This window comes from Cygnus olor, chromosome 5 (assembly GCF_009769625.2).
Source record: "Cygnus olor isolate bCygOlo1 chromosome 5, bCygOlo1.pri.v2, whole genome shotgun sequence".
Classification (NCBI taxonomy): domain Eukaryota; kingdom Metazoa; phylum Chordata; class Aves; order Anseriformes; family Anatidae; genus Cygnus; species Cygnus olor.
The window spans coordinates 40,336,523-40,350,602 of record NC_049173.1 but is presented as its reverse complement, the minus strand read 5'-3'; the positions used below and the strand labels follow the sequence as shown (position 1 = coordinate 40,350,602).

The window sequence follows — 14,080 nt, the reverse complement described above, 5'->3', positions numbered from 1 at the left end:
TTCTTAGACTGAAGATACTTAAATTAATGTGAAGCTGATGGAGAAACAAGTGGGCTCAGGGGTCTTAGTGAATTTTCAGAAAACTGATAATATTCCCAAGAGGTTTCTTCAGGAAAGGAGTTTTGTCATTTATGTAATATTAAATTCTTTATCAGTATGGATAGATGCAGTGTAGAACCTCTGCAACACAAAATCAAGAAAATTAGCAGCCTATTTTGAAGAATCAAATTGTTACACGAGGCAGTGGAGTATTTTGAAAGGATGCTGCAATGCAGTAGCAATGCAGAAGTGTCTCCTGATTTCCTTCTGTTTTATGGTGGAAGAAATTTCTTTGTGTAAGAGTTGGCCACTCAACCACCTGTTGTTCCTCTTTATTTGCAGTGCTTTATCTTACGGCATTTAAAATTGCTTTAAAATTGGATATTTTGGATTTACAGTAAGAATGAGTTCTTGACAGGGTGGAGGAATGTGGGCCAAAGTTAATGCTATCCTTAATAAGCTTTAAAAGACTTGTTTAAACATGCTTTATTGCCAAGATTAATCATTGAGCAATTTCTACAGGCCTAATGAGATTAGAGGCAACTAATTACCTCTTGATTATGCTGCCTAGTTACAATGTTTCTATATAAGGATGCCAAAATTGAAGCAAATATCTGTGATTTCATATGTTTACAAAGTTTGGTTTCAGAAAAGTGGAAAAAAGTTAATTTACAACATCTATTATATGTACTTATGCTTACAGTCCAGTTTGGTGCAAAGTGCTGGTAAAACTATCTCTGTCACATTCTATACAGGAAAACATATTTCAAGACTTTACCACAACATGTGTTGCCTAATTGTGGATTCATGCTCTGGGTAGATAAGAATTACCTGTTTTCTAGAGGCAAGAAAGCTAGCCAATTTCTTTAACCATATCTCTGCATACCAAAGTGAAACAAACAATACTAGAATTGCTTTCCTACTACAGTACCAGAAGGGAAGGGGGAGAGAAAGGGGAGAAGTACAAGGGAGGCTGAATCATCCCTGGTCTAGCTATGCTTCATCTAAATAAAGTTTATGTATCGATAACTAATCCATAATTACGGAGTTATGAATGTCAGCATAGAATTTTAGTTACAAAATACAGGTCTAGTCATCAAGAACAAAATCCTGGGAAATACTAAATAGTGGACATATTCTGCTCAGTGATTAATTACCTTCTTCTTCCAAGAATGATTCTCTTGCAAGTGGAACTTACTCCACTATATGTGTGTATGTGTGCATGTGTATAAATTTGTGTGTGTATATATATGTGTGTGTGTGTGTGTCTATATAAATTTGTTTACTTGAAAGACTGGTAAGACCATTTGGTTTAACTTATGTATTGGGGAGCCTGACTTGGTCCATCCCCACATATATACATATGTATATACACACACAAATAGTTTAAAGGCATAATGATTTCTTTTTTTCCCTTTTATTCCATAAGCTGTTCTCCCAAGTATCTAATAGTAGTTTTGATTAAAAGTCCTACTAAAAGTTTTGAAGTATATTTATGGAAGGACGTTTTAGAGTGTGGGCAGAAGGTTAGAGGTTTACACCTGCATGTAAGCATCCCAGCTGCCCTCATGTACACTAATGTTTCATCAGTACAATATTCCATAACTGCCATTTGTTACCTCTGAGGAATGAAGTACGAAAGATCAAACAGTGGAGCTTATGACTACTTAACGTTTTTAAAACATCAGAATATATTTTTCTCAGAAAGAGAAAAGGGTTATTTCATGCTTACTTTTCATAGCATCTTGGTTTATGGATTTATTTCAGTTTACTCCCTGTAGTAACTGTCGTATCTATTGGTATTCTTCAGTTTCATTTGTACATCATTAGTTAGCGTGGTAAATAAAGTCCCCAGTATGTCATTGAGATATGTATGAAAACTTTATTTTTAATTGGTCCTTAATCAGTTAGATCATCTGCTGTCAAGGTGTTTTGCCTATGCTGTTCTAGGAATCCTATATTTAGCGCATACATTTGAAATATGGATATAGTATTAACTCTGTACATAAATTTCATTAGCAGTGGTTTGTGTTTTTTGTTTTTTTTTTGTTGGTTTTGTTTTTTAAAAATCAAAACGATTAGTGATGAATAAAGCAAAACAGACTTCATTAATTATTTTACTGGCCAGTTATAACCTGTGCTACAGAAAGGAAAGGAAATGATCCAAAAAAGATCAAAACGCATAGTTTTCTGATCTAGTCAGGCAAATTGCTGTTACCTCAATACCTACCTGTAGTAGGTATTATCACATCTTGTAGATATAGCAGGTAGAAATAAGGGTTGATCAAAACTTGTATGTGCAACTCTTAAATGTATATCAAAAGATTGAACTCCTGTCTTGCGCTTTCTAGGCTAGTGTTTTGCTCATGCTGTTGGACCTCGGCTTACTAGACTTCATGTACTTGAAATACAGTCTCACAGAGAAAGCATCCTTTTTAATGAAGATCAAATCTGTCTTTTAAGAAGACATAGTTTCATTGTAGCTTCATAGATATATTAACAAATAATGTTAAAAGCTTAGTATTAAAAAAAAAAATCATTTAAGGTGTTCATGCTTGCTTTTAAAGATTGCTTAAATGATGAAAATTACTTTTAGTTATTTAATGAACATACTATGTAAGAATTGTTCATATCATTAAATAAGTCTCATTCATAGTTCTACTAGATTAATTTGAAATAGAAACATACAAGTAAGCTAATGCAGAGCTGTCTGACTTCCTGCAGTGTTTGTAAATAAATACTGCAAATGTATATGTATTTATATGGAAACATACACTGGGAATTTGTTTTGGTAGGAGGCTTGGATTTTTTTGGTATAAAACTAGCTATTTCGAATGCAGTAGACAAGCAGCTTGTTTAAGTCAGTTTGCTTGTTTGCTTAGAGATTGGCTCAGATTCTTGTCCTCTACCAAATACAAACTTCTCACTCTAAATCTGATCTAGCTTATCAAAAAAAAAAATCAGGATTGGTGTTTTTTTCTTAGAAGTAAATCTAACTAAATGAAATCTAGAGTTCGTGTATTTAAAAATATTTTTATGTAGGTTTTGGAAACTAGAATGCAGAAGTCTTACTTTTGAGAACTGATAAATACAGCAGTTGAGTCTTGTCAGTTATAAGTTTGTGGGTTATTTAAAAAAAAAAAAAAAAGAAAAAGATTGGCTTTCAGAAATAGGTACACTGATGTTTTTGTCAATACAAATGGGAAAAGTCCTGTAAATTAAACACAACTTCAGTGGTTTGGGTGCAGGCGAGAAAGACCTAAATGGTTCGTGTGCCTCTTTGCAAATAAACTTATTTTAGTGAGCATTTGATTTATTCTGTCTGTAAGCAAAGGTTTGAACAAGTTTTATTTTACAAATATAATTTGACATTATAATTTGTAAGGAAATCTGAAATAACTTACACTTGACATTATTGTTTGTATGGAGAAAAACATACTACATGATTGAGCACTAAAGATTAGCAATATTCAGTGTACATTATTTTACTAGGTGTAATTCCTGGAAGTAAAAGTAATATTAACTTATTATCAACTTAATATAGGAGCTAAATACCTAATAATATAGGAGCTAAAATTATTTAGGTTTATTAGACCTCTTTGTGGTGTAGTATTCAAAAAAGAGGTATTTCTTTTTTTTCTTGCCAGTATCTATAACAGCCTGTTTACATCTCCATCCCTCTGTTATTTCCTCAGAGTTACACTTTGTGTCTTAATTTATTAGCTTCTTCCTTGGAATCACTAATAGTATGCTTTATATGTTCAGGTAGGAGAGCCTTGGAAGAAATATGTCAAATGCCATATTTTTATTTTTTTTAACTTTAAACTGCATAAAACATTCAGATTAATCTATGTAATATCTCAGTCCGTGTCAGAAATACATACCTGCTTGTAATAGAATTTCTTTGCCAACTATGGAAGTAATTGCTCCATCTTAGAAGTAGCTAAAGCAGAAAGACATTATTCAAATGTCTTTGAAACCTGTATCATTTATTCACAATTAAAAGTTACAGACAAAAATGTAAACTCTTCTTGTGTTGGTTAGCATCAAACAGCAGATTTTCAAGCCTCATGGGAAGTAAAAACAAGAGCTGGGATGCAGCGGAAATGTGGTCTCTCATACATCCTTCTGTGTAATCATTAAACTTACTTAGAGCAGAACATTTTTAACAATGTTTGCAGAACAATGTTGAATTCTCTCCCAGACTTAACTCTGGCAAACTGGGAGAAGTAAGGAGAGAGAACTTGAAGAAGAAGAGAAGCTCAGTCTGGTTTTCATTTTCTCTACAGCTGTCATCTGGCTTTGAATTCTGCTGGAGAGCTACAGCTGGAGTCATTTTATTGCTTTACCCAGCATCCTTTTGCCTGTGTGCACAGAAATGTTTTAGTAGTCTTGGAAAAAAATTCAGAGTATCTCTTAGCAACCATAGGACAGTAATTATTATACCAGCAGCTGGGAGCAAACCAGATTTCCGTTGTGCATTAAAAACTGGCGTAGGTTACTTTACAGATGATACTGAATAACCTATGCCAGTACTGTACTTTGCAGGCTGTGGTTAAAGGATATTGAATGTGGGCGGTGTAATTGCTTTGGACAGTAGAAAAAGGGAATGCGTGCATCTGTGTTTGTGTGTAATACTCTGTATATTTAATATACCAAGTTTAGTTCTTGTGAAAAACTTCACATTTGCTTTTCACTTGAATGCATTTCCAATACAATAGCATTTTTGTTTCTAGGGCCTCTTCTGTCAGGTCATCAATATTTCCATTATAAATACAGGTTTTCAGGTGTTTATAACCTGGTCATAAAACATCATATTGGAGCAGAAAGTGTCTGTCCAAAGAAAGCCTTTTTGATACTAGTAAATGTGCTTTAGCTGTGTCTAAACTATCACTTTGATTAAAAACACAGAGTTCGGGATATTCATCTAGCATTTCTGTAGTTCTGCATAATGAATATTTATAGGCTAAAGATGGTCAATAACCTACTCACTTTTCATTTTTGTTAAAGATCGGAAGTTAGGCCATATCCACTTACCTGCAGTGTCCAGGTTGGTAAGCTGAGTATTGTTCTTTTTGAACAATGAATTGAATTGTTCATTGCACAGCTCACCCAGGGATAATGATTGGCATGTGGGCGAGTATCTGTTTTTTCCCTGGGAAGGAAGGAGTAGCAGTTTTTGCACCTCCTTCATCCTTCACGCTAGACCACTCAAACTGATAATAGCTCTAAGGGAACTCAACTTGTAGGTTAGGTAGTGCTTTTTACTGTGGTTTCTGTAAAATGCCTTCTAGCTGTAAAGTGTGTTTCTAGCTTAAATAGTTTCTGCTTGTAAGCATTTAATAACATTGCTCAAACCAAAAATAGTTGTAGGCATTTCTTCTTCATTGTGAATGCAGGTCTCCTGTGGTTCGAAACAATGTTTTGGAAGCTTTTTATGTCGTTGGGCAATGTACCTGCAGGAGTACATCCTGCTGGCAAGATGTTTGATATTGCACTAATATTTGATGCTTTTTTGCTCTTAAAATAAGCATACTTCCTTGAAATCTAACTCTTGCCAGTCATTTTAACATTGTTTTGTACTCCTTTCTCAGCAGTATTTGACCAGAAAATACAGGGTTGATTGCTTAGTAGTGTTGTCATGCTCAAGGACCTGCAAAAAGTGCTTCTTTTTGGAGTTTTCAGTCTTCATTTTTCTGCTGAACTTTGACCTCATTGAACTACTGTCTTTCCTTTCATGGGCTAGATGTTCACTGGTATTAATTAAAGCTGATCATTAATTAAGTACTCAATTTTATTTTTTTCCGCTCAGTGCTTCTGAACATTATATAAATTCTTAGTGATGAGATGATTTTCTTCTAAGTGTTAGCAGCAGAGCAGCTGCTTCAACTTAATCCAGATGTATTATTTGATGCATAGGGCTTTTATATATATCAGGTGCTAATGCGATCTCAGAATAAGTTCCTTAAAGATTTTGATAAACAAAGACTAAAAATTCAGTATTAGTATTTAACCTGCCAAAATTTCAGGTTTGCCTCTTCCTCAGTAGTTTTCTGCAGTATTTTTCTGTTGTTTGCACAATTCATGTTTTCTTGATGTGTACAAATCCTTATTAAGAAATCCTTATACTAAAACTGAAACACTCTTATTGCTGGAAGTGGGATGATGCCAGAGTTTTCTCAATGCTATCAGATGATGACAGCCAGTTAACTTTACAGTGTCTTTCAATGCAAACAACATTGTACAACAAAACATTTTTGGCAACCTAATGGGGTTTATATCAACATGTTCCACTGTATCCTAAGTATATCCCAGTCAGTTAGCTTAAAGAATGAAGTGTTTGTTTTTCTGTTCTTTTCAGAAAATTGGATCATCTTACAAGCCCATGTTCCACCCAAACATACTTCCTCTTCCTCATTCTGAGTGGCATACGTCCTATAGACATCTCATTATACACTGCCACATGGTCTCATGTTTGTATCAAACTGCCTGATATAACCTTAATTTCAAAAAGACAGCCATTAGTTGTTTAATACACACTTGCTGTAATTAGATATTTTAATTGAGCCAGTATATGCTAAAATTGACTTTCTGTTCCTTTCCAGCTGATCTGTTAAGCAGTATTGCTTTTTAATTTATTAAAAGGTCTGACTAGCTTTAGCCTTATTAGTCTCAGAATTGTTTTCCTCCAGTTCTGTATTTGTAAATACTGTCAGCCTGGTGGGTAGCTAGAGAAAGCATCGTCTCAGGGCCTGGGCTTAACCCCTCCTACCTTAAAGACGTTTCTCATGTCTGATTTGGCAAGCGAGTTAAAGGCCTGTGTCTTTAACCCCCAAGCTGTGTATGCTCTGCAGAGAGTCAACTCCCAGCTTCCAAGGCTGACTCATTGTTAAGAAAGTACTTGCGCATTTATATGTACTTAAAAATGTATTAAAAAACTGTTAAATGCTTCTAACAAACTGTGTAGAATGTTAATGCTTTTATACATGAACTTGGTGGGTTTGGTACAGTTTTTGTGTAAATGCTAAATCATTTCAGGAGTGTTCTTTTGTATTCTAGAGTACTCAAGAAAACACATCAGGTTCATTAATAAAAGATCACCTTTTCCAACACGAAACTGTAGTAACCAGTGAACCTTACAACAGTTCAAATTTAAGGCCTTCAGCTTTTGAGGATTTCAACACCAGGAGAGCCTGTTTTCCTAACCAGCCTAACCAGGTAAGACCATCAACAGAAGCAATTCTTACTTTGCTTGCTGTACTACTGGCAGAGGATGCAGTTTCTGACAAGAAAGCATTCTCATTCTAAATCCCTGTTTGTAGTATTATAGTCTGGACTTCTTGAAGTGATCAATATAAGCTTTGCAGCTGAAACTTGACAGCATTATTATGGCAGAGGTAATGCTTTGTGAAGGTATTTACCTGTGGCAGACTACATGAAAAAGTCCTCCACTTTATTCAAAGTCAAATTTCTGTATTACAGACTTCTGTATTTGCAGCTTTGAACAGTTATTTAAATTTGTTTAGAAAATGTAAACTGGCCATGGACTCAATTTCAGTTATGTCTATACTAATGATAGTGTTTTGGTTAGAAATATTTTAAAGTATCTTGAAAGTAGGTATTTAGGGTGCATTACACAGTGGGGCGCTTCTGCTGCATATTTTTAGTGAAACTTTGTTTATGCTCTCTAACTGCCTATTAAACTAAAATATTCAGCATTGGTACAGAAAGAAAAAGTGTAGATTGGTTATGCATGAAAGGTATTAAGCAGTTAGCAGACGTTCTTAAAAGAGGAAAGACCACTAACTTGAAGAAGGCTGATGTACTGACATTTTTGAAAAGATGTCATGTTTATATGACATGAGATCGGAAAGTCAATGTTGCAGCTTTTTCTTTAATGATATACCTTTTGCTTTCTTCTCACAGAACTGATCATTTTGGTAGAGTGTAGAGGTAGACTTACTAGTGAGAGAGATAACAAGTAATTTGAGGGTCTAATGCTTAGAAGCAAACAGATTGGGAAGCTTTTAGAAGAAGCTTAATATCACATGTCAAAGCAGAATGAAAGTTCAAGTAGTTGTGAGCACTTCATCAGAAAATATTTCTGCACAAAAACACTTTTTTGTGTGCTGGGTCATTCTTGCAAAGAAAGATAGGATTGGAATAAAGTCTTGTATCAGCTGCTTTCTAACTGCCTTATTATGCAGAAGAAACTGTCTAATCTGGAGAACTAATGAAAGTTTAAAATTACGAATTTTTATTGTTGATCTGTGCCAATTATCTTCTTGTATGTCACTTCATATGTCTGCTTGTTCTGTTTGTCAAGATAAGTATTCCTCCCTCTTCCCGTTTACTTGTAAAGAGAATTTAAGAATTTCTTTGAGCAAGATGGATGATGAGGTTATCATAACTAATACATATTGGCTGCGCTAACTAGTGATGTATATGCTGTTAGTCTTCATTGCATTGTAAAGAAAAGTGCATTAGCTTAAACAGCATGTATGTTCTAAGAGCACATATAGAATAAGCTAGTGAGGAAATAATTTAAGCTGTGATATAAAACATACCATGCTTTTTGCATAGCCCTGTAGTGCACATTAGAACATAGGCAAGTCAACAGAACCTCACAGTCTGTACATGCACACACTGCGCTCTCTGCTGAGCTCCGTGCATGTGACCATGTGGCACAGCAGATTTTGAGGTAAATACCAATATTTGTTTCAATTAGCTGTAAATAGATCTGAACACTTACTGTGCTTGTAAGTCAAATAGTACATGCTGAAACTAAAGAAGTGATTAATGACCGTTAATCCAACCTAAACCTCCCCTGGCACAACCTGAGGCCATTTCCCCTCATCTTATCACTTGGTGCTTGGGAGAAGAGCCTGCTTTCCCCACCTCGTCACAACTGCCTTTAAGGTAATTGTAAAGTACAATAAGGTCTCCCTTGAGCCTTCTCTTCTCCAAGCTGAACAACCCCAGCTTCCTCAGCTGCTTCCTCATAAAACTTGTTCCCTAGACCTTTCACCAGCTTCACTGCCCTTCTTTGGACACGCTCCAGTACTTCAATGTCCTTCTTGTAGTGATGTTATTTAAAAAAAAAAAAAAACAATACTTAAGTCCTTCAGCTCCTCATCTTTGGGTGTGTGTTTCGGTTAATTTTTGTGCTTTGCTATGTTATATTCAGCTGCTGTTGTCCTTGTATCGTAGAGTTTCAACTAGAGCAGTCAGGTGCATCCATTTGTTTGAGGGAACTCAGTGAAGGCTGCAGTGCTGAGAAAGTGTCCGTGCCTTGTGTAAAGGTGAAACCTTTCAAGTAGGGTGTAGTACTAGTAAGTTCAGCCATGTCAACAACAATTTTCTCCCTGATTTCCAGTTGTCTAATTATGTTCATAATGAGCTTCTCTGTGGAATTTGGCTGTAATATTCTTCCTCACTTCCTGCTTCAGCTGTTACACAGTTTGCACCTGTACTGAGATATTATTGTGAACATCTAGAGGACTAGGTTTGTTATTTTCATTGAATTTTGCTGGTAGTTGTGCCAAAAGAAATCTGGGCTTCATATAGTTTGTAAGTTTATGTATCTTATGCTTTCAGATAGATCCCAGTAAATACCCAATATGTAAGTATTTTATAAATAAAGCTCTTCCAAAATTTTTCCTGCATTTATCACAAGTTTTCTAGCATTTATCACTTCCTTTCTTAATTAATGATTTCTAGTTATCAGTTGCCTACATACAGTTGTAATATGTCAAACCTTAAGCATTTTAGTAGGTGTTTGGCTGGAGATTTAAAAGAAATAAGTTCTGGTTATGTGTTATGCTCAAACAAAGATTGAGGAGAGATCAGATTTTAGAGTTGTTGGTATTTGTAGTGATCTTTAACGGCTATTTAATGTCTGGGAAATGGGAGGTCTAGGGTGGATTTCTTTTTTTATTTATTTTTTCATTTAAACAATTCATTTACTATCTTGCATGCATGCTTAGTGCTCTGTTTGAGTAGTGGGGTAAGGATCCTTTGTGCTTGTAACATATGCAGCGATGTTTTTGATACTTTTTTCCCCTTAAATTTTTGCTGTTCATGGTTCAAAAAAGGCAATTATTCATAGATAGCCTATTGTTTTAGCATCAGTAACTCTTTCTCATTTTTGAAAACAAAGTAGAGTTTGGAAGCAGTCTGCTTTTATAAGTAAAGGGTTGTCCAGCTTGCATAAGAGCCTGGGAAAATAAGGACAAGCAGTGATGTCAGCTGAATAGGATATGGCCTTTCTTCACACCGTATCCTCTAGATCTCATGGAAATCCAACTAAGTGGCTTGGAGCCAAGACAAAAATTGTTCTTGTTAGCATACTGCAGTTGAAGCTCATAGGGCAAAGCAGCTCTAATCACAGTTCTGTAATTGATGTATATCACACAAGGATTACCAAGCAGGGAAGTGGTGGTTAGAGCAGGCTACAGATATGCCAACTTCTGATTATGTAAGAGTATTTTAAGAAGCTATTCTGTCCTCTTCTGCAGTCTACTGCAACATTGAGACATGCAGACTTCCATGCAGTAGGAGCATGGACACATGCAAAGTGAAACTGAAGTGTAAACTTAAAACATCATCTTCAGTAACACTTTGTTTCACACTGAAGCAGATTAGGGACATGCTAATTCTCATTAAGTTCATCAGTACTAATAAAGCTATGATATGGATGCCAAAGATGTGTTCCCAAGTAATTCCTGAATCTGGGAGAATTTTTCAGGCCAATGGGTTAGGGAGTGCTTTTCAGTCTTTTCCGTGAGATGTTTTGCAGACTGTGCACTTGACAGGAGGAAAAAAAAAAGGCAGAATTAGACTTAAAGCTCAGTTATATTCTGGCTCTGATTATAATAGCCCTACAGTGTAGGAAAATAATTGCCTGTCTGTAAGGCAGGCATACTGGGACATACTGAGACTTTTGCTGTTTTGCTGGACTATCTGCTGTTTTCAGAAGCTCCTTCCATACATGTGCTAAATTTTTATCCTATTTGTTGTTGTTTGCACATTTTCTTAGAAGTTACTTGTAATGTGATTTCAGTGACATTCCATGGCAGTCTGCTATCTTACATTTGTATCTAAGATCTGCAGTATTCCAATTCTGATGTTTCAAATTTATCACCTTCAAAAACTTTTTCATACCCCCTTGCCCTTTCATTGTGAGACAGAATAAACAAGAACTCTCTTATCTCTGTTGTTTGCTTTGTATATGTTTAGCGCATTCCTTGTTACTTGTCCATTAAGGTAAAAAGTCTTAAATTATCGTCAGTTCCTTACAAGTTGAGAATTTTAAAAGTACTTACTCCTTTGTCCACTGGTGTCCTAAACTAACCAATCTCAGTAAAGTATTGTATGTGTTTGTATGTAAGGGTGAGATGCATTTAGAAGCCACTTGTTGTGGACAAGAAACTTGTCTGATCGTACTACTGAACCTTACAGAATATTATTCTTCATATAGCAAAATCTAGACTACAGCTATAGTAACCTATATTCAGTACTATAGTAGCAAAACTGGGGGAAGTTTGAAAATTCAGAGTAGGAATAAAGGCTAAGGAAAGCTTCTCCTTAGATAGCATGAGCAACTCAACATGAATGTATCAGGGAGTTAATCCTAAAGATTGTCACTGACACATGAAACCAGCAAAGCCACATAAGGCACCATTGATCTGTGGAATTAATTGCTACTGTAAGATGTTAAAACCCAAATTTTGAGCTTAATAAAAAGAACAGCATCAAATTTTATGTGGATGCCAAAATATCCAGAGTAAAAAGTCAGGAAGGAATATGAAACCTCATGGTGCCAATATCATGGGGAAGTCTGTAAATTGTACTGGCAAGAAAATAAACTGAAAAACTTATCTTCGTGAGGCAAGGAAAAAGTCCTGCACTCCAATTTTTACATCGTAGGTGGACATGAATCTAGAACTTCGCTATAGTAAACTAATCTTGTCTTTGCTGTTTCAGGTCCCACCAAAGTCCATCAGACACGTTAGCTTTCAGGATGAAGATGAAATCGTAAGAATAAACCCTCGTGATATTTTGATACGTCGTTATGCAGACTACAGGCATCCTGACATGTGGAAAAACGACCTGGAGAGGGATGATGCAGACTCAAATATACCATTTTCTAAATCAGACAGTAAAAAATCTGACTATTTATACCCATGTGGGGATGGAACTAAGCTGAATTCCCTGAAAGACTCAAAGAGTTCTGTGGTATTTAAAACTCAGCCTTCCTCATCAAAATTTAAAAACTCGAAAAGAAGAAAAGAGGATGGTGAGCGCTCCCGCTGTATATACTGCCAGGAAAGGTTTAATCATGAAGATAACGGCAGAGGAAAATGTCAAGATGCTCCAGATCCTATTAAAAGATGTATCTACCAAGTTAGTTGCATGCTTTGCGCAGAGAGCATGCTGTATCACTGCATGTCAGACTCTGAAGGAGATTTCTCTGATCCTTGCTCATGTGACACTAGTGATGACAAGTTCTGCTTACGCTGGTTAGCACTGGTAGCGCTGTCATTCATTGCTCCGTGTATGTGCTGCTACCTCCCCTTGAGAGCATGCCATCACTGCGGTGAGGTATGTGGGTGCTGTGGAGGGAAGCATAAAGCTGCAGGATGAATCAGTCTTGTGCCAAACAGAGCTGAAAATCTTTGTTTCCAGGAAGCATCTAACTTGGATTTGTAGAAGCTTTTTGGCAAGCTGAAGGGAATCTTCTTTCATGTAAGAGATGCTTGATGTGGAAGAAGCAAGGAGACTTGTCAGACCTTGGCATTTTACAAGTGCTAGCCATGCCTATTTCCTTTAAGCGCGTGGCATTTGTTGCAAGTTGTGAAGGAGATTTTGCAAAGGAAAGCCTGTTCTTATTATTGGCTATAAAATGAGTATATAAACTATGATTATACTAAAAGGGATTAACTTTTGCCACTTTGTACATTCATGGTTTAGGTGAGGGGGCTCTTTTAAAAGGATTAAAACTTACCTGAGGGGAAATTTTAACTAAAAGTGCACTAGTGACAGTTGATTTAAGATTAAGAAAAGTTAATACTCAGCAAATGAGAAATGAAACCGATTTTAAGTGCAACTAAATCACTTATTAATAGTTTTTTGGAAGCGACTTTATGTATAAATAACAAATGTTTATATTTAACTAAATGTGTAAGGTACGAATTATTACATGTTATACTTCCCTTCCCTCTGATCTAGTAGGTATGGACCATATCTACTGTCACATTCCATGGTAGTATTTTAAATATTTAATTAGTTAATTTAGTTGCATTTTTATTCCAGATGGACAAATCAATATTTTCAGTCCTGTTTCCCTTCAGCTACAGTTTGTGTTGAGTTGTATCCATACATTCTGATAATCTAAAAACCTCTAAAATATTAATTATTCTAGTCTTGAGTGACCAATATTTTTTGTTAAGCACAGATGTAATTGTCTAAAATGTTCTTGTTAGAACATAACATTTATTTTTATATATAAATGACTTTGATTTCAACATAATAGCAAAAAGGAAGTTGTTTCTGTTGCTCAACCAGCAAGTTGTTTTCTTTTGGGGTGTCCTCCAAAAATACTTTTATTACATATACAGATGTTCATTAAGCAAAAGGTACATTAAGACAGTTGTAACGAGTTGTCATCAGTGTTCTTGTTTATCCTTCTGTTAAACTAGGATCCTGTTCAGCTGTTTATCAAGTACTATGATTAAAACAAGATTAATAACAAAATTGAAATTGTTTTCATTATTTTGAACGGCAACTTTTTCTTACTTGAACAAAACTACCGTTTATTTGAACAACAAAAGACACCAGAAGACTTGAGAAATAAATCACAGCCCAGGCAAAATTGGAGTGAACTTAATTGAGTGAATTTGGAGGGAGGCTGGGGAGTGGGAAGGGGGTGAGAGAGTGGGTGTGTGCGTGCACGTGTGTGTATGCACATGTGATATTGTGCACGACATTTGTTATGGCTTTGTATTTACTGTTTAATGTATTTACTGTTTAACTTTCAAAT

At 35.6% G+C, this 14,080-nt stretch overlaps 1 protein-coding gene across 5 annotated transcripts in view; it reads left to right on the top strand.

The window, feature by feature from the left end:
* SPRED1 (sprouty related EVH1 domain containing 1) overlaps positions 1 to 13,794 on the top strand; it is a 57,523-nt gene extending 43,729 nt beyond the window's left edge. For all 5 annotated transcript variants that reach the window (XM_040557847.1, XM_040557846.1, XM_040557850.1 and 2 more), the window contains exons 5-6: positions 7,099 to 7,257; positions 12,025 to 13,794. In XM_040557847.1, coding sequence (XP_040413781.1) covers positions 7,099 to 7,257; positions 12,025 to 12,684 — 819 coding nt within the window. In that variant the 3' untranslated portion in view covers positions 12,685 to 13,794. The remainder of the gene's footprint in view (positions 1 to 7,098; positions 7,258 to 12,024) is intronic.
* The last annotated feature ends 286 nt before the right edge of the window (positions 13,795 to 14,080 follow it).